This window comes from Dipodomys ordii, unplaced genomic scaffold, assembly GCF_000151885.1.
Source record: "Dipodomys ordii isolate 6190 unplaced genomic scaffold, Dord_2.0 Scaffold2, whole genome shotgun sequence".
NCBI lineage: Eukaryota > Metazoa > Chordata > Mammalia > Rodentia > Heteromyidae > Dipodomys > Dipodomys ordii.
In genome coordinates, this window is record NW_012267218.1 from 9,108,220 (window position 1) to 9,132,287 (window position 24,068).

General features: G+C 52.1%; 1 protein-coding gene across 1 annotated transcript in view; it reads left to right on the forward strand.

Moving 5' to 3' along the window:
- Itpk1 (inositol-tetrakisphosphate 1-kinase) overlaps window positions 1-24,068 on the forward strand; it is a 132,635-nt gene that overhangs the window by 75,365 nt on the left and 33,202 nt on the right. Inside the window, exons 3-4 of the mRNA XM_013017640.1 lie at window positions 6,850-6,975; window positions 21,612-21,729. Coding sequence (XP_012873094.1) covers window positions 6,850-6,975; window positions 21,612-21,729 — 244 coding nt within the window. The remainder of the gene's footprint in view (window positions 1-6,849; window positions 6,976-21,611; window positions 21,730-24,068) is intronic.

A 24,068-nucleotide genomic window follows, 5' to 3' on the forward strand; every position in this document is an offset into this window, starting at 1 on the left:
GGCGCCAGTGGCGCATACCTGTAATTCTAGTTGAGGAGGCTGAGATCTGGTATCTTGGTTCTAAGCCAGCCTGAGCAGGAAAGTCTCGTGAGACTCTTGTCTCCAATTAACCACCAAAAATCCAGAAGTGGATGTGTGGATCAAGTGGTAGTGTGCTAGGCTTGAACAAAAACACACAGGGACAGCACCCAGGCTCTTAGTGTAAGCTCAAGGACCCACCAGGGGAAAAAAGAAAGAAAGAAAGAAAGAGAAAGAAACAGATGGGGGCAGTAATCTTCCTCTCAGAGCATAAATCCCTGGTTTATCCAAATAGTAAGTGGTAAGTTATTTTTAAAAGTCTTTCAACTCTCTCACCCCATTCCTGGGGGCCCATTAACTATAATTTGCTTTGATTCCCTATTTCCTGTCGCATTCATACTTTGTTTCACCTAAAGGAGCAGAAACACTGGTGTGGGTGTCAGGATAGAAGACATGGCTCAGGTTCTACGCACACACACGCATGCACACACACTGTGCATGTACGCACATGCACACACACACACTGTGCATGCACGCACATGCACACACACACACCGTGCACGCACACACACATACTGTGCATGCACGCACGTGCACACACACACCGTGCACACACACACACACACTGTGCATGCACGCACGTGCACACACACACCGTGCACACACACACACACACTGTGCATGCACGCACGTGCACACACACATACACTGTGCACACACACACACACACACCCCGCACACATGTGCACACACGGCTCGGTGACCCAATCCTGTCACTTTTATGCTAACTCACAGGGGCCAGCGAGACTTCACCCTGGCCATCACAGTGAGCATTTGTCCCCTTGAAGGTCACTGCCCCCCCTCCCCCTGCGGCCGGGGAAGAAAGCCCCATAGGCCGCCCCACTTGAAAGAAGTGCTCTGCCTGGGAAGGGACATGGGCCACTTTCTCCATAGGTCTCTGGTTTCTGGGGAACCAGGAAGTGCAGTGTTACCAAATGTCCAGAAAAGTGCCACGTCCCCATGGTGGTCCTGTGTTCACGTGTCATGAGTCCTCCCCAGAATGTTCCACAGCACATGCTGTTTCTCACAGTTTAGTACAAACACGAACCCTTGATCAGCCCAGATCCCTTCACGGCCATCTCCCTGACTCCTTGGGTGTGCCCCTCACTGTGCGGCCTTCACTCTTGTACATGTGCATCCTCTCCTTACACCGACAGATTCTGGGCCAGGGGCCGTGGGTATATTGATTCCTTCAGTCTGTTCTTGAACCTGGCTCTTCACTGCTGGAGGCAGCCCTGGGCAGAATGTGGAATGAGCCCCTTTCTTAAGGATCTGTGCTCACTGGGTAGCTTTGCAGCTTTCTGAATGAAACTGGCTTGCACTTTTCCTGATACCAGAACTAAAGAGACTGTCATCATTGTGCTGAGTGGTCTCAGCCTCTGCCTGTAAGGGTGCAAGAGGGTCTGCTCTCTGTCTTTACCATGTTGCTGTCTTCCCATTCTCCTATGGTAAGTAGGAAACTGAGGAACGTGGTAAAGGAGCACTTGGGCCTCTTGAGTCTGTGGCAGAGGTCGCTGGGGTGACCCAGAATCACCTGTTAGTGCAGCCTGTTGGTCTTGGTGGCTGGCTGACCTCACTGAGGGACAAGTGGTGCTCCTTTTGAGTGAGTTGCTTGACTGAAGGCTTCCGTGTCCAAGGTATTGGCCCTTCTGCTGGAACCTCACATGGTTGGAAAGAGCATACCATCCCATGCATGAGCCTGCTAATCATTGATGCAGGCCATTTGTTTCATGCTTGGCTTAGGCTGAACTTTTATGTAGTGGCTACCATGCAGTTACAGCTAAAAATCACCACCCCAAAGGGTGCATTGAGGGAAAGGGTGAAAAAAATCCCCAGGCTTCTGGGTGCCTTTTGGTGTAGGGGTCAGTTTTCTAGCTTTGGCAAAAGAGAGACTTGGGTTTCAACCTCTTTGTAGTGTAGTGACCTCTCCTGCATCCCATACTGTCTGGGCTTTAAGTTAGCACACCACATAACCCAAAGTAAGCACTCTGCCAAGGTTACCTGTCATCTTTAGCAGCAAGTCTGGGTGTGGCAGTGTAGACTTTGAAGATCTAATGTGAGTCAGTACAGGTGGCCTAGTTCTGCAGAATTCGAGTTTGGGCCTCTGTTGAGCTCTCATGACATGAAATACAATGAGATAGGAATGACACCAAGGAATCCCACTGATCAAAAGTATAGCAAGGAGGACTGGGAAGGTGGCTCAGTGGTAGAGCGCTTGCCTTGCATGCTTGAGGCCCTGGGTTCGATTCCTCAGCACCACATAAGCAAAAAGAAAAAAGCCAGAAGTGGCACTGTGGCTCAAGTGGTAGAGCGCTAGCCTTGAGCTGAAGAACTGAGGGACAGTGCCCAGGCCAGAGTTCAGGCCCCACGACCGGACCCCCAAAAAAAAAAGTATAGCAAGGAGAGAGATTCAACAGAGAGCATTGATCAAGGTGGTGCTGTACTTGTAGAACAGAGGACATTGATTGAGGATGTGGTACTCAGGGGCAAAATGTTGTTAATGTGGGTGTGAGGCTGTAAGGCCTCTGCAAGCCACTAAACCGCTCTATCACTTTGATCATCATGAGCATTGTGTGAGTCTCTCCATGCAAAGTGCTCGGAATAGGGTGGTATAGAGTATGTGTGCAAGAAGCTTGTGGTAGTGTAGGACTCTGGAAGTCAAGTTCCAGAGAGGGTGGTGGCCACGCAGGCCTTGCCTGCACCTGACTCACTCCAACTCTGCCTGCCTGTGAGCCTCAACATCAGCTACAACCTGTAGGGGCTGTGCAGGGAGCCTTAGGTTTTGCTCAGTATCCCTGTGCCTCTATGATCCAGTAGTGCCATGAAGCTGTGCATGAAATATACTACTCCAAAGCCTGGAGCCAATGCCAGCCCTCAACCTGGGGCCCGGATACAATCACCGCAGCCTATAGCATGGCAATCCTGAATGATTTCCCAAGGGTTCTGGGTACATAAGTGAGATACAGAAGTCATAACGTCATCCTGTTTGTGGCAGGGTGCTCTAGGACTTAAAATAACCCTGTGAGGTATAGGAACAACTTTATAGCAATCCTCTTTTAATGGATGGGGAAACTAAGGGAACCAGGGTTTTGCTTTTGATTTGTTTTTGTGCCAGTACTAGGGCTTGAACTCAGCCTGGGTGCTATCCCTTTGTTGGTGTGCTCAAGGTGGGTACTCTACCAATTGAGTCACAAATCCACTGCTGGCTTTTGGTGGATAATTGGAGATTGAGTCTCTTGGACTTTCCGGACTGGTCTGGTTTTGAACCCCAATCTCCCTATCTCAGATAATAATTCAGATGATAGCTACTAGCACCTAGCTTGGTGCATAGTAGTTAAATGACCTTCCCTACCCCAAAGGCTGTGGAGCTCAGTCATTTTTTGGAACTGTCTGCCATGTCCACCCTACTCTGTAGTACAGGGCTGAGTTGGTGGGCATTATCAGGGCCTAGCTTAGATTGGCTACCAGTTGGGGCATGATTGGGTTAATCATTTTGGAAATCAAAGGTGACTCTGGGGCCTCTGGAGTTTTCAGGCCTCTGTCCTATCTTCTCCTGGCCCTCTTTTCCTCCCCTCCCCCACCTTGTTGCTTTTGTCTCTGAGGGAGACAGAGGCCCCTTGTTCCTCTGAATTCTGAGTCCTGAGCTCTACACAGAGCAGTGCCCAGTGCTGCTTCTGGGCACTTCTTCCCTGACCTTAGCAGGCCACCCTTTCATGGAGAACCACATGCCACTTGCTAATAGGAACGAATCAAACCCTGTTGCAGAAGAGGACAAGTCCCTGGTCAGAAAAATAGAATAACAAGCTTGTACTTGGGCCTCTATCTCATCCCATCTGGGAGGCCAAGCCTGTGGAGTCCTCTCCTAGATCATCCCTTCTCTGAGTTGTCCCTTCTCCTAAGAGACCACCTCCTCTTCAATGTCTCTGTCTCTGGTGCCAGCCTGCAGCAGCCAGGGAGAGACTAAGGGTCCTTTGCAGTGACCCCTTCAGGGTAACTATGGCATGTCTGGCTGTTTGAGGAACTATGGTGCCCATAGAACCTTGCTGGCCACCAGCAGCTGCACTTGTACCCTGAAAAGATGCTGTAGCAGGAGAACCACTGGGCCCACTGTGTGTCCCATGTTGCTCTTGTGAAAGGGCTTTACTGGCATAAAAATGCTTGGAAAATACACAAAGGAAGATGGCTGCCTTCCAGAACTCAACTGTTTACCTTCAGTGAAGCGGCCAGGGACACAGGGAGCTTATTTTCCAAACAGTCCGTGGTTGTCAGGTCTACAGTGTTCAGGCTGATGCCAGGGCATCCCCTCTGCCCACTTCTTTCCCCAGTCCTCAGGAGACCGCTGGTCCCTGCAGGCTGGTGTCTGCCCCGTCATACTCCAGGGAGACTTGGAGGATTCTTTGGTGACGTGGGGCTGGACACGGTAGTTCCGCCTGGCCCTGGGGAGTGTGCCAGTCACTCTCAGACTTAGTTCTCTTGTGCAGCTGTCTTGGGCTGAAAAAAAAATGGTCTCTTGTTTGTGGCATCTGTCAAATGGAGCACAGAAGAAATGGACTGTCTGTGGCCCCGCAAGAGTCTCCTGTTCTCTTTTTCTGCTGGCTTCTCTACTCTTCAAATTATGCTCCCCCCCCCCAAGAACCAGGCGCCAGTAGCTCACACCTATAATTCTAGCTACTCAATCTGAAGATTGAGGTTCAAAACCAGCCTGGGCAGGAAAGTCCATGAGACTCTTACCTCCAATTAACCACCAAAAAAACGGAAGTGGAGCTGTGGATTAAAGTTCCAGCCTTCAGTGAAAAAGCTGAGGGACAGTACCCAGGCCCTGAGTTCAAGCCCAATACCAGCACTAAATAAATAAATGCCTTGGGAAAGGAAGGATTGGATGGAAATGTGGCATGAAATGTGTAAATAGAGTCAGGAAGGTTTGTGGTTTCATCTCTTTATAAGAGGGAAACTGACCCAGAGGCATCATGAGCCAGGTGGGTGGCTTGGCTGGCTCTTTTCCTTGCTAGGGTTTCTATGTTCTGGTGGTGGGAGGTGTACTCTTGGCTCTTGGACTTTCTGTGAGGATGAACATGTACTCAAGTCTCCACAGACACTTGGGATGTGACCCTTCTCATTCTTGTCCAGCAGCCCCCGGAGATAGAGTTGATACCTTGGATGTCTGGGTCTTGCTTTATTTTGTTTTGTTTGGAATTGTATACAAGCTTGTCACCATGGGGAAGAGAAGTGTATTCCTTAATATTTTCTTATTGTGTGGTCTCTGGAATTTTTTTTCAAATTTGAAGTGACCCCTTAACATCTCTCCTGGCAGACAGTTAAAAAGAGGAGTCAAGGAAAGAGCTGGCACATTCCAAAGATTTGTCTGAAAAGGAGTTAAATAAAGGACTGTATCTGACAGGTGGGGGCAGGCTTGAGGGATCAAGCAGCTCAGTGTGAACAGGTGTGGCAAGCTGTCACTACCCCTAGGCCTAGAGGGATAAGGGGGCCGAAGATGTAAGTAGAACTGCAGAGATAGTGGTTGCTCAGACAGGGGATGTGAATGCTGCCAGAAATAGGACCGGGGTGGGGGTGGGTGGGGAAATGAGGCCCCTGATCTCCTGCTCCTCGCTCTCCTCTTCTGCTGGTGTCCCTCATTATTCTGACTGGTCAGGTGGCAGTGGCTCAAGGACAGCAGCCCAGGGTCCAGTGGGCATGTACAGAGAAGAGATGGCAGAGTGGAAGGGCAGACTGAATGCTAGGTACCACTTAGGTCCAATATGTATCCTAGGCCCACCAAGATCCTGGGAAGGTTTTGGACATTTCTACCCTCCAGTGTCCTCGTTTGCAAAATAATTTCCCATAGTGGTTGGAAATAAAAGGAAACAAATGCATTGGAGCTGTGAGCATGGTGCTGACTTGGAACCATCGTTTGTTACTGATGCTCAGTGTCTTCACTAAAGATGTGGCAACAGCCTTAAGTTCTGGAGGAGCTGCACTGGGTTGAGGCAGGGGCAGGGCTTGTGGCCTTCTCTGGCCTCTGCTGGAGGCTGTGTGGGTCAACCAGGTGCTGGGCTGGCGCCACTGCTGTCAAGGGACTGGCTTTGCAGGTGGTGGCGGCCAAGGGCCGGTGGCAGACATCTGGCAGGTGCTCCTGGCGTGGAGTCAGGTGATGTCGACTGTCAGCCGGAGGGCACTGGCTCTCCTGGGGCCTGATCTTCCCAACCCTGTGTTCCTGAAAAAAATAAACACATTCCCCGGTGGAGCAGGGCAGGCCGAGCTCATCTGACCAGAGATAGCCCTGTGCTCCTCCGCGGGCATGACAAGCTCCAGCTTTAGTGTGGAGCGCTAGTGGCAGCTCCTCAAGGCAGTTACTCCTGGCCAAAACACCACTCTACCAAGACTTCTTATACTCTCATGGAAAGAGTATCGGTGTAGATCTAAGTTCTGATCCGGCTGTGTGATGTTAATCATTTTTTTAACCTCTCTCTGAGCCCTAGTTTCCCAAGGTTGTTGGGTAGATGAGATGTGTGTCCAAACAGCCGGCACACAGCAGCATCACTTGCTTGCATGATTTCTGACCCTGTGTGGCATAGGACTTGGGACCGAGAACTACCTATGCAGGGTCTGCCCTCAAGGTATTAGCAGCAGTGCTGATTTGGGGGTGCTCAGAGAGCTCGTCTCATCTGTAGTCCAGTCTATAACCCCCTCTGGCAGTGTGCCCATAGGCAGTAAGTAGGAGGGGCAGTGGACTTGGGGCTAAAGTTGCCACTCTTGTGTGTTCCTACCTTACAGCTGAACCTCAGCCAACCAATCGAGGAGCAGGGCCCCCTGGATGTGATCATCCACAAGCTGACCGATGTCATCCTGGAGGCCGACCAGAATGACAGCCAGTCCCTGGAGCTGGTGCACAGGTTCCAGGTGAGTGGGGGTCTGTGGGAGGGTGGGGAGGAGAGCCCAGACCTGTGGGCAGCCTAGAGATGTAGCAGCTGTCTTGTAGTGTCACTCACGGGCATGGCTCTGTGCTGGCAGGCCCTGAGTCCACAAGCAGGTGCTTCCTGGCAATCTAGGCCTGTGTGGGTGTAACATGGGGACTGAGTAGACATGGAGGCTCCCCCTACCCCTGCTTGATCAAGATGTGACTTCCATGTCCTCAGAGATCCCTGTCTCCAGGGCCTTTGAACTAAAACCTATAGTGGTGATGAAGAGCCCTCCACTCTCCCCTCTAACCCAGGGTGCACCTTGTTGGGTAGAGCTTGAAATGGACTATCTCTTGTCATTGTCCCGTTCCGCCCCCCCCTCCCCCCGCCCCCGCACCAGCTTACTATAAGCAGCAACCTGTCCCTTGGTGATCACCCACCACTCTACAGCTGCCTGACACCACTGACCTGCCCCCTTGTGGACAGATATGTTTTCTCTCTGGAAAGCAGTTTGGGGATCATGAAACAGTCATCTCTTAGCAAACACAGCCCCAGTAGTGGCTGTTCCCAGCCTCCCTGGTAGATCACTGTGCTTGCATGTCTATCTCAGGACAAAGAGGCTCTTGTCACCCTGTAGCCACACTGCCGACAGTATTTTCTCCTACATGTTCAGGTCAGGGGTCTTAACCTCCTCACTTCCCTGTGTCTGTACCCGCTTCCTGGTAACTCCCTGTCACAGTTATGTTTCCTGTGTTTCCCCATGGAGGGTGGTCCCCAGTACAGTTGGGGTCTGTCCCCATGTCACACCCTCTGGGGCCTCTGCTCTGCCTGGGGCTTGAAGCCCCTCCCACTTGCCAGTTCTCTCCTCTTTGAGGGCCGTGGCCAGTGAAAAGGTGTGCTCATAGCCTCCAGTCTTGTGGTAAAATGATACCAGTCCCAGGAACCCCAGCTTGTTTAGAGGAGCAAGTAGGCAGTGAAATGAGGCACGCCCTCAGCAGGTGCGCTCACTGCAGGCCCCAAAGTCCTGCTGAGTTTGTTCCATGTGGTAGGTGCTCTGGTGGGGTGCAGACAAGACAGGAACCGTGTTTGCCCTGCAGACTGCATGCTTCTTGAGCCCTGCTCTGTGACAGGGCCAGGCCAAGAAATGCCCACCCTGTGCCTACGGAATCTCCGCACCCCTCAGGCATGAGTCGCCAGCTCTGTTTTCTAACCTCAACAGAGGCCTGGAAGCATGTGGCGTGTCTGCCTGGCATCAGGGACCCACTGCCTCTTCCCAAAGCACTTCTGTCACCTCTCAGGCCAGCCTCTATCATTATCCTGCCCTGCAGCCCCTTGCTGGTGACCTTCCTCTCACCTGGCTCACTCCCAATTCCTTGTGTCCTCTGGAAGTCCAGTTAATGTGCCTGTGGTGCTGTATGGGAAGTTCCCTGGGAAGTACAGCTGAGTCTGGCCAGCTGTGTAGACCATTTGGTCTGGATCCTAGATGATCTAGAAGCATTGGGAAGGCAGGGCACCGTGCAATGAGAGTTGGTACTGCTGTAACAGGAAGCATCTGCAAGGCAGGCTCTAACATCATGTACTTACACGTGTTATACATATGAACTCACTTGCTCGTTTCCCACCCAGGTGAGGAAACAGAGGCAGGGAGGATGGGTAGCTTGCTCAGGCCCCTCACAGTTACAGAGTGGTCAGATGAACCTGCTAGGCTAGCTGGGCCTTGCTTTCCCCTCTTGCTCTGCTGCTTCTCCAGAGGTGGACAAGAGGGAAGACATTTGAGTCATAGTGCCTGGGAAGCCTATTCAGGCTCAACCTTGACCCCCCTGGGTGCAGTGTCCTCAACATTAAGATAGGTACAGGGAGCACCTTGTTCCTGGGGTGGCTGACTGCTGGGTACATGGACTGTGGGATGTGCTGAGTGCTTGCTGCCCTGATGCTTCATGAGGCTGTTAGGGCCAGCTTTCTGTAAAGGCATGGCTCCCAGCTGACCCTGGCCCCCAGTTACACATCACTGTCGTCCACAGCACGGAGCTCTCTGCCTAGGGCAGGTGGCTGCGGAACAGCAAGGAGAGCTGTTCCAAGTGCAGGAAAGCATATCACTCTCTCAAATGGGGGCCTTGGGATGTATGTGTAGCTTCCCACTGCCAGCCACAAGAAGGGTCTTGGCTGGATCCCATCCAGGGTACACACACCCAGCTGGCCACCAGTCAAGGGCACTGCCCCCAAAATAGCCTTCCAGGGGTACTTCTAGGGTAAATTTTCATTATAGTCTGTTTCTGAAGGAAGCCGGATATCTGATAAGCCCAGGAAGTTTCTTCCTTTGTGAAGGGAACAAATATTTGGGGGACTGAGTACCAGGCTGTGCTTTTCAGAGGCCCTGGAAGGAGCCCAGAGGGCAGGGTCAGCCTGGGGGACCTATGGAAGAAGCGCTCTGCCACTTGGTGGGGCCTGCAGCTTGACCCTCATGTGCTCTTTGCTTTCATATTCTTGTTTGTTTGTTTGCCAGTCCTGGGATTTGAGCTCAAGGCCTGGCACTATCCCTGAGCTTCTTTGGCTCAAGGCTAGCACTCTACCACTTGAGCCACAGCGCCACTTTTGGCTTTTTCTGTTTATGTGATCCTGAGGAATCGAACCCAGGTCTTCATGCATGCAAGGCAAGCACTCTACCACTAAACCACATTCCCAGCCCTCTTGTTTTAATTTTTACCCAAGGGGCATTGGCCTGGTTTGGGAACTGAGAAGGACAGGGCTCACCGGCACATTCATTTGAGAGTCAGGAAGGCAGCACTCAGGGCTTTCCTTACAGGTCAGTCCCATCCACATTTTGCTGCGCCCCGAGACCCGTGAGGCAGGGCAGTGGGCTGCCTTAGAAGGGCTCACCTAATGGGCCTGATCTGAAGCAGCGCTCACATTTCTGGAGAGGAATTTGGGACTGTATGTTTGGAGAAAGATAAGGAATGTTCTAACAGCTCCAGAACATTCTCCCCCCTTCTCTGTGGGATACTTCCATAAACCTCTGGCCCCCAGGGGTGGGAAGGGAGTCTGAACTGAAGCCAAGCTCTCCCAGCCTCCAGGTGGTCAGATTGGAGGGTGTGGACCTGGTGTACATTGCCGGTCATTCAAGCTTATTGTCATAGAAACCAATCCCAGCCCCGCCCCCTGCCCCCCCCCCCTTTTTTGGACTAGCTTCACAATGGCTGGGCTTCGAGGATCATTGGGATGATTCAGTTGTTTTTCTGCTCCAAGGGTCATGTGGAGCCTGGTGCCACTGTGGCTCTGCCTGAGATTTAGTTATCAGTGTATGGACCTGGGTAAAGGTCCCTGGGGCCCTGCTTATGTGTGGGCTGGGCAGTCACCTGTGCACAGGGACCCCAGCTCCTGGCCTCTCTCTCTGGGAATAGCCAAAGTCTTCTCCTCCCTGTGGCTCCTGGCACCCCCTGCTGAGTGTGGCTGCAGGGTGAGAGGGCGGCTTACCTCTTCTGCTTCCTCTTTGAGTCCAGAATCGCTATGGAAGGGCCTCGGTGATTGTGATCCTTTTTTATAATATATATTCTCTCCAGAACGAGCTTAGGGAAGGAGGCTGTGCCTCCACCCATCTGAATCAGCCTCAAGAATGTCATTTGTCTCCAGTGTGCCTGGACCCCAAGTGTGGACAGAGTTCCACACGGAACTTGCAGTGTCAGGATGTTTGTTGAGCACGGTCCCTTGAGCTCCCAGCCAGGAGCGGAGGCCGGCAGCACACTGGGACCTGCTTGCAGCCTCCGGGGTGATGGGTTAGGGGAAGCGCAGCCTGGCACACTAAAAACCAGAATTGTTAACACGGCTCATGAGCCCTGAGTATCCTGGTCACTGTCTCTCCTCAGCCTACCCCTCCCACAGCAGCTGCTCAGGCATGGCCTTTTCCACCCCTGTGCCTTTCCACTTCAGCCTCTTCTGAGGCATTTAGACCCAGCTTGGGTCATCCGCCTCCTCACCTTGCTCCTTTCCTTCCTTGAAAGTCCATAATTCTTTTTCAGTTGCTGTTATGTGCCTGGTACTGGGACAGGGACCACATCTGCTCCTAGCACTGCACATTCCTACTGCTGCCCTCCATGCCTGGCACTTAGGGAAAAGGCCTGTGTGTCTGTCGGTGGACATTTTGGGGGAGGAGATGGCAATAGTCTTATGCTGGGTGAGCCTTGTACTGGGTACCTTGTGGGCAGCTGAGAATGGGGAGAAGGCCAGGAAGGTTCACAGGCAGTTGTTTTTTGGTGAGGATCCAGTAGGCTGGGGGCGGGGGAGGCGGGAGAAGGGGGCTGTGGAGCTTGGACTTTTTCCTGAAAAGGGTTCAGGGTCAGGCTGGCTGCTAGGAGCGGGTTAGTAGGTGGAAAGAGGCCCTACTCAGAAGGGGGCATCGCCGGTGTGAGATGAGCTCTGCACAGCCAAGACCTTCCTTAGTGTTGTAAGGTGAAGGCCCGGTGGAACCTTACCTCCTCCCTGGGCATCCGTGACCCCTCTGCTGCTGAAGTTGGGATGTGTCACCTGGAACGAACAGTAGTCACTCTGCAGTGACCCCAGCCACAGGACTGGAGGCAGGTGGAGCCATGCCCAGGGGGGAGGATGGCAGCTGTCTATGGAGGGAGGGGCCAGATGGGCCCAGGCTTCACTGCTGGCCAAACCTCTGAGCCTCAGGTCAGCTGTCTCTCAGCTGGGCATTAGGGACCCAAGATGCTAGGGCAGTGCTCTACTGTGGAGAGGGATGGGAAAGACATGAAGCTCACACTGGCTCTGGTTCTTCCCCACAGTAATGTAGGCTCCTACACTGCACTGGCCACCCCCTTCCCGGGCCCAATTGATGACAGGCAATAGGATCTCCCTGCCATCAAGGATCAGAGAGCACTATTGTCTTCTCAAGACAGTTGAAAAGCCCTGTAGGGTTATTGTGAGCATTAGACAAATAAGTATGTGCGAGGCCCTTGCTGCCCTGGGTCCAGCACGAGTGAGTGCGTGTGCACATGCACAGGTGTTGGCCATCCTCACTGTGGGTGCCTGGCTGTGGTAGTGCATCTGGGACCACCTGCCCCAGGCACTTGTGCGCTTGGGAGCTCTCCGCCTCTGACGTCACTGGGGCACCCGCCCTGTGCCCTCCCAGCCTTCTCTGTGACCCCAGCTAGCTTGGAGTCACGGAGGCAGTGACTGTGAACGCGTTCCCAGGAGGGAGGTTTGCCTATGCGAAGGCCATGGAAATGTGGCCTTACTTAGCCCAAGAGGCAGAGTGACGGACCAGAGGGACTTGGCCACTGTCCCCACCTCCCACCCTTACCAGCCAGCCCATGTACTAGATGGCACAAAAGACCGAGAGTCCACTCCAGAGTCCCTGCCGAGCCTGGCTGTCACTTCCCAGGCACAGGTCCCTTGTGTCCCAGTGCTCCAGGCGCAGACATGATTGAACCAGTGGGTTCAATGAACCCTCGATGTCCTCAGCACTCACTGAGCATCTGAAAGTGCAGGCTGTGTGCAGGGCTGGAGATGCAGAGGAAGGAGAAACAAAGGTTTCACTATTCCAGGCCTTTGAACCCATCAGGAGGCTGACATCGAAACCCACAAGAAGTGGAGTAGCACTGTAAGGTCTCAGTGGGCTCTGGCATTTTGCCTGTGGGCTGGTGGTGTTGCAGAGCTCCAGACCATCTTTGGCCAGGCCAGTACCAGGAGGCTCACTCTGCCTAGGCCCTCCTCATCTTCATCTCCAGGATAATGGAAATACTTCCTTCCTTTTCAGGCAAGGAAACTGAGGCTCAGAGATCCTAGAAGATGAAGCCAGCATTGTAGCTTATTTTCTTCTCAGATGTCCCCCAGAGGGGCTTTGGCAAGGGCTGATGGACAGTAACCCCCTCTACCAACCCATGTTGGTGTGAAGGTCATTGGGCCAGGGTCACCTGGGTTGTTAGTGGGATGACCTTGGCACAACTGGTGCCATGTGATGATGAAATGTTGGTTGGAAGATGCCAAGGATGAGAAGCTGCCACATGCTCACCCCAGAGGAGCAGGTCCACTCCTGGGTGAGGTCAGCCTGGATGACCACAGCTCTGGGTCACAGGCCATTCCCCGCATGGTAGAGAAGGGCAGCTGCACAATCAGCCCATTGTGTGAGAGTGGCCAGGCAGTGGGGCCAGGCGTGGCTTTCTGCTGTGGGAGGGTGCCTTTCAGTGCCACTACCTGGTGGCTGGCATGTCCCCTGGTGGATGGGAAGCATAGGTCACCTGCCCAGGAGCAGAGCTGACACCATAGAGGTGTCAAGTGGGTCAGGTGACCAGAGAGGTTCCCCAGTGCCTAATTCCTGAGCCCACACTCTTGCCTCTGGCCTTGCCCTTTGATGGGGGTGTGTACCAGTCAAGGTTTTTACCAGTCAAGGTTTGGGGCATGGAGAGTTCTAGAAATACAAATATTTATTGAGGACATTTTTTCCGGGTGTGGCAGCATATGACTGTAATCCCAGCACTTGGGAGGCTGAGGCAGGGAGGATCACCAAAAACAAAATAAATAAAGCATTTCCCAAGGTTGTGCTAAGAACTTTGTGGGCATCATCATAGGGTTTTCTTAGCCTCAGCACAATTGACATTACAACTGTGTGTCATCCGGGCCTGTCTGGTGCACTCAGGGTGTCTAGTGATCCTTCCCCTTAGATATTATTAGTACCCCCCACTGCACCTCTGCATGGCCTCTGTCTCCCCTGTTGTCTGGAGGATCTAAGACTGTGGGACCTGGGACAAGTGACACCCATCATCTGGCCAGCCCACCAGGCCAGGTGTTTTGTCTGCCTCCTGCTGAAACAAGAGAAAACTTCCAGGTTTGGTGCTGAAATTGAGATGAAAAGGGAGGTACCATCTTCATGGGTACTGCGTGCGAGGGGTGTAATCTTCTGACTCAAGGTAACAGCCTTTCCTCTGAGCATTCACCTCCGTCTGGGGCTGGAATGCTATTTTCACAGGCTTTTCCAGTAGGTCTGGAATGGCACTTTCTCCCAGAGCCACAGTTTTCCCTGCTCATGGTGGCTGAACGGAGTGTGTGACCCCGAGGCTGCAGCCACCTGGGAGGTATGCCGTGTGGATGAGTGTGTGTGCCTTCTGTCTTCAGGATGAGGGTGCCTGTGTCCTGGGTGCAGGACAATGCTAGAGAGGGGCGTCCAGCACCTCATTGGGAGTGTGGGTTGTGTACAAGTCTGGGGCCTGGTGCTGACTCCCTCTGGGCCTTTGATCCCCTGACTTACTACATAGCACCTCTGCTCACCAGAAGGGGGTAGAATTGCTGCTGGCTTGCTTTTTACTCCACAGAAATGCCTCTGCTCTTCCTGTGCTCCAGTGACTCCTCACTCTCTCTGGCCTGGGTCTGTGGGTTTTTCCAAGCTGTACAGCCTCCAGGATCCCAGCATGTCATAGATGTGGCTTTCTGCCAGCCCCAAGTTAGGCAACACCAGCTTCCACTGCCCAGGCAGCCTATTCCTTCTAGAGTGGCCATTGGTTCCAGTGGCCCAAGCATTTTCAGGGGCTTCTGTGTACTGAGTGCAGGCGGTGTTCCTATGTCACAGGTACTTTGTGCTGTTATGGACATGCTTAAAACTGGATGCATGTAGAATCAAACTATGTGCCTCTCACAGCTGGTGCTTAGGACCATGTTTTTGACCACACTGGTCCATTTTCCCCCACTGGTAACCAGTGTTACTTTTGCCTGAAGCTACTGTGTGTTAGAAGTTCCAGAGTAGACCAATCTCTTCCTGCTTGTTAGATTTTTGCTTCCAGATGCTCAAGGCCCTGGGAAGGCCAGCCACCGGTGGCCTGCCTTGCCTCTGATCAGGGCTTATATGTTCACCCCTGGGCCTTTCTCTTCTGTACTCCCTGTACAGCAGGGTCCCAGCAGTTCAGCATGAGCTCCTGGCTTTAAATAACAGGCCAAGAAGCACATAGATCTGGAACAAATCATGTTGGTGTTGTGCAAAGGATCCAGGCAGCCTGTCGAACCTTCCTGAATAGTGAGATCCAGCTTGTGCACCCAAGGCCAACATTGTGTCTTGCATGTTCTCTTCCTAGCTCCATCCGTGGTCTTGCAAACTGCTGGACTGATCACTCTATAACTCAAATCCATCCTTATCATTCTCTGGCCAAACACGCTGTTGCTCTAGGATCAAGTCCAGATTCCTTAGCTAGTTCATCTCCAGCAGACTAGCTCCTACCTTTTTGGCCTTACCCTTCTTCTTGGAGGCTTATGGCCACCTCAAGCTCCTGGCATCCTTGGGGTTCTGGGCTCCCTCACCCCAGATCTGTTTTGGCTGCCTCCTCTTCCTAGAATACCTTTCTCCTCCTGGCCTATGTTCATGAGTCCTATGTTCATGAGCCAGTGTTCTCAGGACCTCCCCCAGCCCTCTAAGTGAAGTGAGGTAGCACATTTGCTGCCTAGAAGCCTCCCTCCCACACACTCTCACATGCATGTACACACCAACACACGCCCATACTCACATGTATAGACACACATACATTCGTGTGGCTGCACATACTGACAATGCACTCATTCACACATACTACTCACAAGCGCTCACATGTACATACATGCCTGCACACACAGATACATGTACACTCACCCCAACACACACCACACACTTTTACGTACGTGCTATCACATGTATACATGTTTGTACACAATGACATATACTAACAAAGATGCACACTCATACACATGCACACACATGTACGGGCATACATGCACACACTGACACATATACTGATTCATATGCATTCTTGCACACATACACCCACATGCATACACAGACATCCACACACAAGCACTCAAATGTGTTTACATATATGCACGCTGACATGTATAATAACATGTTTGCATGTGCCTACTACACAACACATGCAGTCACATTCATGTGTGCATGGACATATGAACACAGCTACTTGTTCATACATGCATACACATGCATCCACATGATCATTCATAATGCATGCATAGAATGTACTCATACAATTACATTCACATGTACATACATGTGTGGCATGTTCAGTGACATCTCATTCACACACTTGGACTCACTGGTGCACATATGCACAAGAGATACCATGCTCATACTCGTGTATGCACATGTGCACACACTCATACATTCACATGCACATAACATGCACAAGTCACAGACTCATACACATACTCATGCATAAACACACGCATATATATATACAGTCACACATGCACATTCCCACACATAATACACTTTACATCTACACCTCTGTGCACGCTCACAGATACACCCTCAGTTACACCCCCATATGTACCCCCAGTTGTACACACACACACACACACACACACACACATGTATGCACTCTTCCTAGGGGCTGGTCTCCTGTGCTCCTGGAGGCCCCAGGCTGAGTATTCAGACAGGGAGCTCTCCAGAATACAAATGAGAGTTGGTTAAGACCAAGGCATCTGCTGAAGGGAAGCCTGGCTCTCTCGAGGAGCTGTTTGGAAAAGGCAGACAGGAAGTAGTCAGTGAGGATGCAACCTCAGCATACCTAGGCTGACTAGAGGGGACAGCGAAGGACAGCCTGGGCCAGAGGGGGCTGAGTCTACCCTTGTCCTGTCTGCCTCCGCCGTTGCTGTCTGGCACAGGTCTTGCTGGCCCACAGGTGACAGGATGTGCAGTCACACGTGGTGTGCTCCAGGGGCAGCAGCCCAGGGGTCCTATCCCACTGCTCAGGCCTGGCTCGGTAGGAACACAAAAGTCTCTTGTGTTCTGTTGGTCACTTTGCAGTCAGAGCCCCTGAGTTGTAAGAGATGTGGAGAATTATTCTCTTCATGTATCCTATCCCTGACAGGGCTGAGTTACAAGTCACTTAGATGGATTCATAAAGACTTAGACAGGTACAGGACTTCAGCCTGTTTCTTAGCTCAGCCTTTGTCTCAACTTGCCAGTGCCTCGGGGTTCTTGTGTTGGGATTGGGTTGGGCCAGGCACGGCTGGGCTGAAAGACACAGTCTGCCAATGATTGGAAAACAGCAGTCTGGGCTGCCTGCCAGGGACTGTTGCACAGGTTGCCCACTGTACTCTTCAGTGGTAGTTGCTATGAATGGCACCCCTGTATATGGCTAGGTTTAGTGTCCTTGCCCCTGGTGTATGTTGGAGGTCAGCACAACCTTCTCTTGAGCCCACCTACAAGGTTTATCTGTGCATATCTCCAATATCAATTCCCGCTCTGCGGCAGCCTCCCTCATTCCTGTTGAACCCTTAAGCCCATAAAGGCTTCTCAGAACATGTGGTGTGTGGTGCTCGGAAGGCAGTGTGCTCTAGGAGGGGCTGGGAAGGTTCTGCCTGTTTGGCCTTGGCCTTGGGTGATGTCAGCTCCAGAAGTCACTGCAGAGGGTCCAGTAGCCATCCTTCCCAGCAGGCAGCACTGTACAGCCTCACCCTCCCTGGCCCTGGCCTCCTGGTACAGGTTTCTCTTTCTGCAGAGCCACATAATACCTTTGGAGGCGTGACTGTCCTTGGCCCCTCTGAGGGCCCCCTTCCTCACAGATGTCTACCTTGGCTCATCTGTGTGCCCAGCATTGTGCTGGCCCTTTTACCATGAGGAGCCTCTCACACCCTTCACGGTGCCATATTTCTTTTCCTCCCAGCTGATTCTCTGAACTGCCACTTGGTTCTGCCATGTGCATACTCTACCAAGAGGTGCCTGTGGTCGTTCATCTTGACCAAGTCGGAAATGGGTGCAGATAACTCTGGTCTGGCAGTAGGAGGTGGCCCACGGTGAACAAAATTGAACCTTGGGGTGGCAGGAGAAACATGGAGCTGAAGTCTCTGCCTAGCCATGTCCTGTTGTCACCTCTACCTAGCTGCCACTTTCCTGAGGACCCTTCAGCCTTTGCCAGTTCCAGACATTTACATATCCACCTCTGGAAGTGAAGATTGCAAAACTAGTGTGTTCTCTTTTCCTGGGGCTTCACTTCATGTTTACACCATGTGGAGTGTCACATCCTGGTCACAGAGCTGTCAGGCTGCAGAACTCAGCCCTGCAGGACTGAAGAAAGGCTTCCTGGGGAGGAGGACTTGCCACATTCTAAAAAGGTTTGGGGGGAATCGCACAGATGGTTATCTCCCCGAGAATTCAGGGGCCACAGACCACAGGGGAGCAGACAAACCTTTCTTGCTGCAAAGGTGGACTCTTCTTCCAGAGCAGGGCACAATGGAGCAGGCAGGGCAGGCTCCCTCTGCAGAGCAGGGCGGGATGGGGTTCCATGAGCTAACACCTTGGGTCCAGTTTGGTCCTGAGTCTTGTGTTGCAGAATCAAGAGAATCCTTTTCTGTTTTCATGACCTCCTTCCACAGCAGCCCCTGTGGTCACTGTATTTAGACTGTAGCTTTCACTGCAGAGTTGTAGAGGGAACTCCAGCCTCTTGTTCCCAGACATGGAGGGCATGATAGAGGCAGGATTCGAGCTCTACAGGCCTCTTCTGCTAGATAAGAGAAAAGTTCTTTTATCTCATTCACTGTGTGTAGGACTCAGAGCAAACAGTGCCACTGATGTATGTCCCTTTGGTCCTCCAGTTGGCTTGGATTTGCAGCAGGTGAACCTTTTTTTGTGGGGGGTCCGGTCGTGGGACCTGAACTCTGGGCCTGGGCGCAGTCCCTCAGCTCTTCAGCTCAAGGCTAGTGCTCTACCACTTGAGCCACAGCACCACTTCTGGCTTTTTTCTTTTTGCTTATGTGGTGCTGAGGAATCGAACCCAGGGCCTCAGGCATGCAAGGCAAGCGCTCTACCACTGAGCCACCTTCCCAGCCTCTGCAGCAGGTGAATCTTGTCTCTCCCCATCCTGCAGAGTGCTGGTGGCCCCGCCCTGTTGGCAGCATTCACTGGCTTGGAGACCTTGTACTTTGAGTGGGCCAGATTTGTACACTCCTGGTAAATCCAGGCTCCCATTCACTGCTGGGACCTATATGGTTTATGCTCTACTGGCCCAGCCCTCTGAGGGGACACATGCTTCTCATTTATGATGCTGTTTGTTTGGTAACTCTAAAAGACCTGTGGAAAATGCACTTATGGATAGCAGGGTGGTAAACCCTTTGGCCCTGTCCCAGGAGAGCATGTGGCTGGTTACGTTCCTTCTGTTGGGAGCACTTTCATCCCTGGTCTAAACCTTGTTGGCTCCAGCTTGTCCGATTGCCTCCTTTGGTTTCATGTGGCTTCTTTTCCTCATGAGTTTGGAAGTCCTCTCTCTAAATGACACTGCTGTGGTGCATGAACACAGGACCAGTGCCAGCATTGTTTCTCAGCAGCTGGCACCCACGCCTTGGAGTGTAGAAAGGTATGTGTCCATGCTTTGAGCAGCTTCTCCCCTTTCCTGGACATCCATCCCAGCCCAGTGAGCATCTCTGACATTGCCTCCTTTGTGAAGGGGAGGGGGCAGGGGTGCGGGTAGCCTTGTGTCACCTGCAGTGACTCCAGAAAGTGACTGTCCCAGTCTGTCCCCCACCTACCCAACACACACAGCCCCATGTACTCTGAAGGCCTCCACAGAACTGCTTCACGGCCTCTGCAGATCCAACTTACTTAAGGCTATCTTCACAAGGACCTTTGAGGTTACATGAAATAACCCCTCAGAGACCCTGAGAAGGCCAGTGGCCCAGGAGGTGATATCTCCCCACTATACCAGGTCAAGGTTGGAGCTCTCAGTGGATGGCCATTTAGCACTAGGAGGGTGGGGCCGAGGATCACCTGCCTGTGGGAGCTGCAGGGGGAGGGATTTGTGAATGATGAGCTCTTGTGGAAGCAGAGACTAGGTTTTCCATGGGTCCCCTCTGATAAAGGAATGGTGCCAAGAGGACTACCTGCATGGGGGACCCCCACACAAGGGCCAGGGGCACAGGCATGTGGGTAAGGCTGCCCATGTCTGTGTGACCTGAGGGCACTCTGGATTAAGGCCTTCTTCTGAAGCCTCTGGGCTGTGACCCTGTGTCTGGCAGGCAGAGATGTTCCTCCATTGGTTGCCTGGCCCAGTCTGTACTAGCAGCTTGCTGATTGGGGCAGGTTGACCTGTGGATGGCCAGGTCTGTTCAGAGGAGGAAGTAGGAGAGCTAGTGTTCCACAGTCAGGCCTGCAGCACGACTTGTACAGAGGAGGGGACCGGACCACTGGGCGTACGGGTAGGGATGCTGAGGATGTGAGCAGGGGCAGGGCATTGTAGAGGCTTCCAGGTGGTACCCTGCTGCCACCTAGAGAGAGAGGGAGCCGTTAAACATCCAGTGAGGAAGGACCAGAAGGAGCCACAACCAGAGCTCTGGTGTGGAATTCATGGGGAGACAGATTTGAGACAGTGAATTGAATCTCTGGCTTTGCCTCAGCTGCTTTTAAAATGATTTCTAGGAAACAAATAGGTCCTTTTAAAATTATTTTTTCCCCAGAACTTCAAACAATTGTACAAACATGTCCACGTAAGTTGCAGAGCTTTGTGTTCAGAGCCAACCCTTCCATTACTCTCCCCCATCCATCTGTTCCTTCCCCCCAGACTCATTTCACATTTCCCACCTCCTCTGTCACATGTGTACACTGAGTGTTCTGGCTATATGTGTCCCCAGTTCCCTTTTTCTTTCCTCCACCACTCTTCTGCAATCTCACTCTTCTTCCACAATCTCATTTCACCCTCCTGATCCTCATTTTGTTAAACTCTCTGCTAATGGTTAGAAAGGTTTGGTTGGTGCAGTTTCATTCCTGTATATGCTATACTTTAGTCATCCAAATTGTGTTTGTAAGCATGTGCTATTATGTGTACTCACATGAGAGGTTGTATTCTTTTTTTTTCTTTTACTACTTTTTTTTCCCTTCTCATTCATAGGGCTTGAAATCTGGGCCTGGGCACTGTCCTTGCTCTATTTGCTCAAGGCTAGAGCATTACCACATTGAGCCACAGCACCACTCCAGTTTTCTGGTGGTCAATTGGAAATTAGTGTCTCATGGACTTTCTTGCCTAGCTGGCTTCAAACCTGGATCCTCAGATCTCAGCCTCCTGAGTAGCTAGGCTTCTGGGTGTGAGCCACCAGTGCCTGGCTGGGCTGGCACTTTCATGGATCAGAGTCATCAGCTGTAACAGACATGTTTCTGGCAAGGTTTTAGCCAGGGTCAGAGGACCTGACCAGAACCTGGGTGGTGTTCCTCCATTCTGAGTACTGCTTCCTGAGCTCAGACCTTAGGCAAGCTCTCCTTAAATCCCCATGGGCAGGAGGCAACAATGTTCAATAGGAAATGTTCTTATGACCTTGCTCATGTAACTGTAACCCCTCTGTACAACATTTTTACAATAAAAAACGCACCAAAAAAAAAAATCCCCCTGGCTACCGCTTACCGCTGTTGGTTTAGTCTCCACACTTTCCTCTTCTGCCTGAGAATGTCCAGGTCCTAAGCATTCACAGCAGGAGCCCTGAACCTGCCTCTGATTGGATGGGCTCAGGGTCACACAAGCTTTTCTGACCCAGCACCCTAATTGGTCTAGCCAGAGTTGTGTGATGTGGGGAGGGGTAAGAGAGGGATGGATGCATGAAGGACTGGAGGAACGAAATCTTGTCATCTTCCTTGTTTTGTCCACCAGTTTCCTCTCTCTAATCAGGAGTGGGCTTTTCTTGCAGGAGTATATAGATGCCCACCCCGAGACCATCGTCCTGGACCCCCTCCCTGCCATCCGGACCCTGCTTGACCGCTCCAAGTCCTATGAGCTCATCCGGAAGATTGAAGCCTACATGAAAGGTACACAGATATACGTGACTTGACACCTGGTCACAGGTGGGCACTGTACAAGGCAAGTGTAGGGGTGTGTCCTTCTAAGTGCTTTGTCACAGGAAGTAATTGAGTTCATTTGGGGCAACCATTCTGGGGAGGTCCTTTCTTTGTCTGTGACCAGCAAGTTAAGAAATAAAAGCCTTGGGAGAGTGGCTCTGATCCCTGCAAGAAGGTTTTGTTTGGCTGCGCTAAATCCCCAGAGGGTGCAGAAGTTTCCCAGTAACAGTGGTTAGGGAACAGAGTGTGTGCAGAGCTGCCTGCAGCAGCAGGCAGGCAGGCCATGGACTTATGTAACTGGGTGAAGGAGACAAACAGAAATTAGGGCCTTTAATCAAACATAGGGAACTAGGCTGCGCGGCTGCCTGGCCTTGTGGGGTACGTGATGCTGTCCAGGTGGGGCCTCCCTCCCAGCTGCAGAGCTTCTGTTGGCTATGGCCGTTTGTCCTCAGGACTTTTCTCCCCAACTTGATCTCACCAAGGAGCAGGGCAGCCCCAGAGAAGTCCAGATACCGTTTCAAGGTGTGTGTTTCTACAAAAGGGACTGGGATGATCTGTGCCTATAGTGACCTCCTCCCCTTCTTGTTAAATGTTAAGCAAAAGTCCCGAGCCCTGAGGTTGTGGCTGTATGAGAATTCATACTAGGATCAGGAGAGGCCCCTCTGTACCGATTGTATGGTGGCCGTTTCCTATGCTTGTGGGACCAAAGGGCACAGTTTGGCTGACAGGGCCAGAGGCAGCCATGGACATGGAAACATGGGAACATCATTATTGGGTAGGACCATAGGCCTGCGCCTGCATTCATTTGGGTTAAGCGTCTTATGTTCTCTCTTTCCATATTCTTTCTTGGGGGTACATATGAGACACTGAGATTGTCTTCATCGACTTTTTGCTTCTGTAACAAAATGCCCAAGACAGGCTATCTTTATTAAGTGAAGGGTGGTGTGTGTGTACACTAGTATTGGAGCTTGTGCTCAGAGCTTAGGTGCTGTACCTTAGCTCCTTAGCTGTTTCACTAAAGCACTCTCCTACTTGAGCCACTTGTAGCTTTTTGATGACTAATTGGAGATAGAAGTTTCATGGATTTTCCTGCCTGGGCTGGCTTCAAACTGCAATCCTCAGGTCTCAGCATTCTTAGTAGCTAGGATTACAGGCGTGAACCACCAGTGCCTGGCACTGTTTTTGTTTTGTTTTTACAACTAAAAGCATAGGCTTTGAGGGAACAAAGACTAGGCTGCAGCTGGCCATGTGGTTCTGGGTTGCTTGGTCTGGGCTGCCTATGTGGTAGAAGATGTGGGAAACAAATGGCCTCTCCTGGGTTAGGATAGATCCTAAGTTAGGATACCTAGCAGAATGTCTGTAGAGACTTGGCGCAATGCCCCACTGCCCGGTGGGTTACCCGGGAACCATGGTGTGGTGCCACTCCTGCTGCTGTAGCAGGTCCTGGGCATGGGGATCAGGTCTTAGTGCCTATGCCAGCTTTCTCAAGGGAGAAACAAGGCTTGGAAGTAGAGGGTAGGCCGGGGCTTGCATGTGCAATGAGGTCAAGGGCAGCAGCCTGGGGATGAGGCGGTTTGGTGGTATGCATAGGAGATGGCATCCCAGGTGGTAGGTTAGGAGGCTGGTAGCTGGGAACTCTTGCCCACCTGCCTGGCTCTAAGGGCAACGAGAAGCCACGTTGGAGTGTGTAAGCAGAGATCAGCACAGACGGGCCCCAGTGAAGTGGAGGAGACTCAGGGACACATCACAGAGGGAAGTACCTGGGCCCCCGTGCCTCCCTCAGGTGCAGGGGTTGCTCTCTGGAGCTTTACCAAGTCCCATGAACGTCTGGCTTCCTTCACCTGGGGGCCTGGGCCACCCAACAGGCCCCACCAAATGGTGGTCTGTCCCCTGACTGCTTGAAGGAATGGGGAACCTTTATTCTGCTAACGTCCATTTGAATATTTATAACCATTACAAGGCACGCACAATTACCAATACGGGCAGATGGTTCTGACAAGGAGTGTATGAGAAGCATCCATGCGTGCCCTGCCATGTGCCTGATGGGTTCATGGGCCTTGTACAGTAGACACCAAGCCAGGGGCCCCTCTGCACAGCACGGCTGGTAGGCTAGCAGTAGGCTCACTCATCTGACTTGAGTCCCCTCCCTGAAGCCTCCCTGTCATGCTGGTTATTAGAGCCAGGCCTGGGCCTTCCTGATGTTCAGGGGTGGGGTTCTGGTTTCCATAGACTCAAAAGTAGAGCTGTGGGCCCTGTCTGTTCTAGGGTGTGGGAGAGACAGAGATCAGCTGACTGCGCTCCAGCGCAGT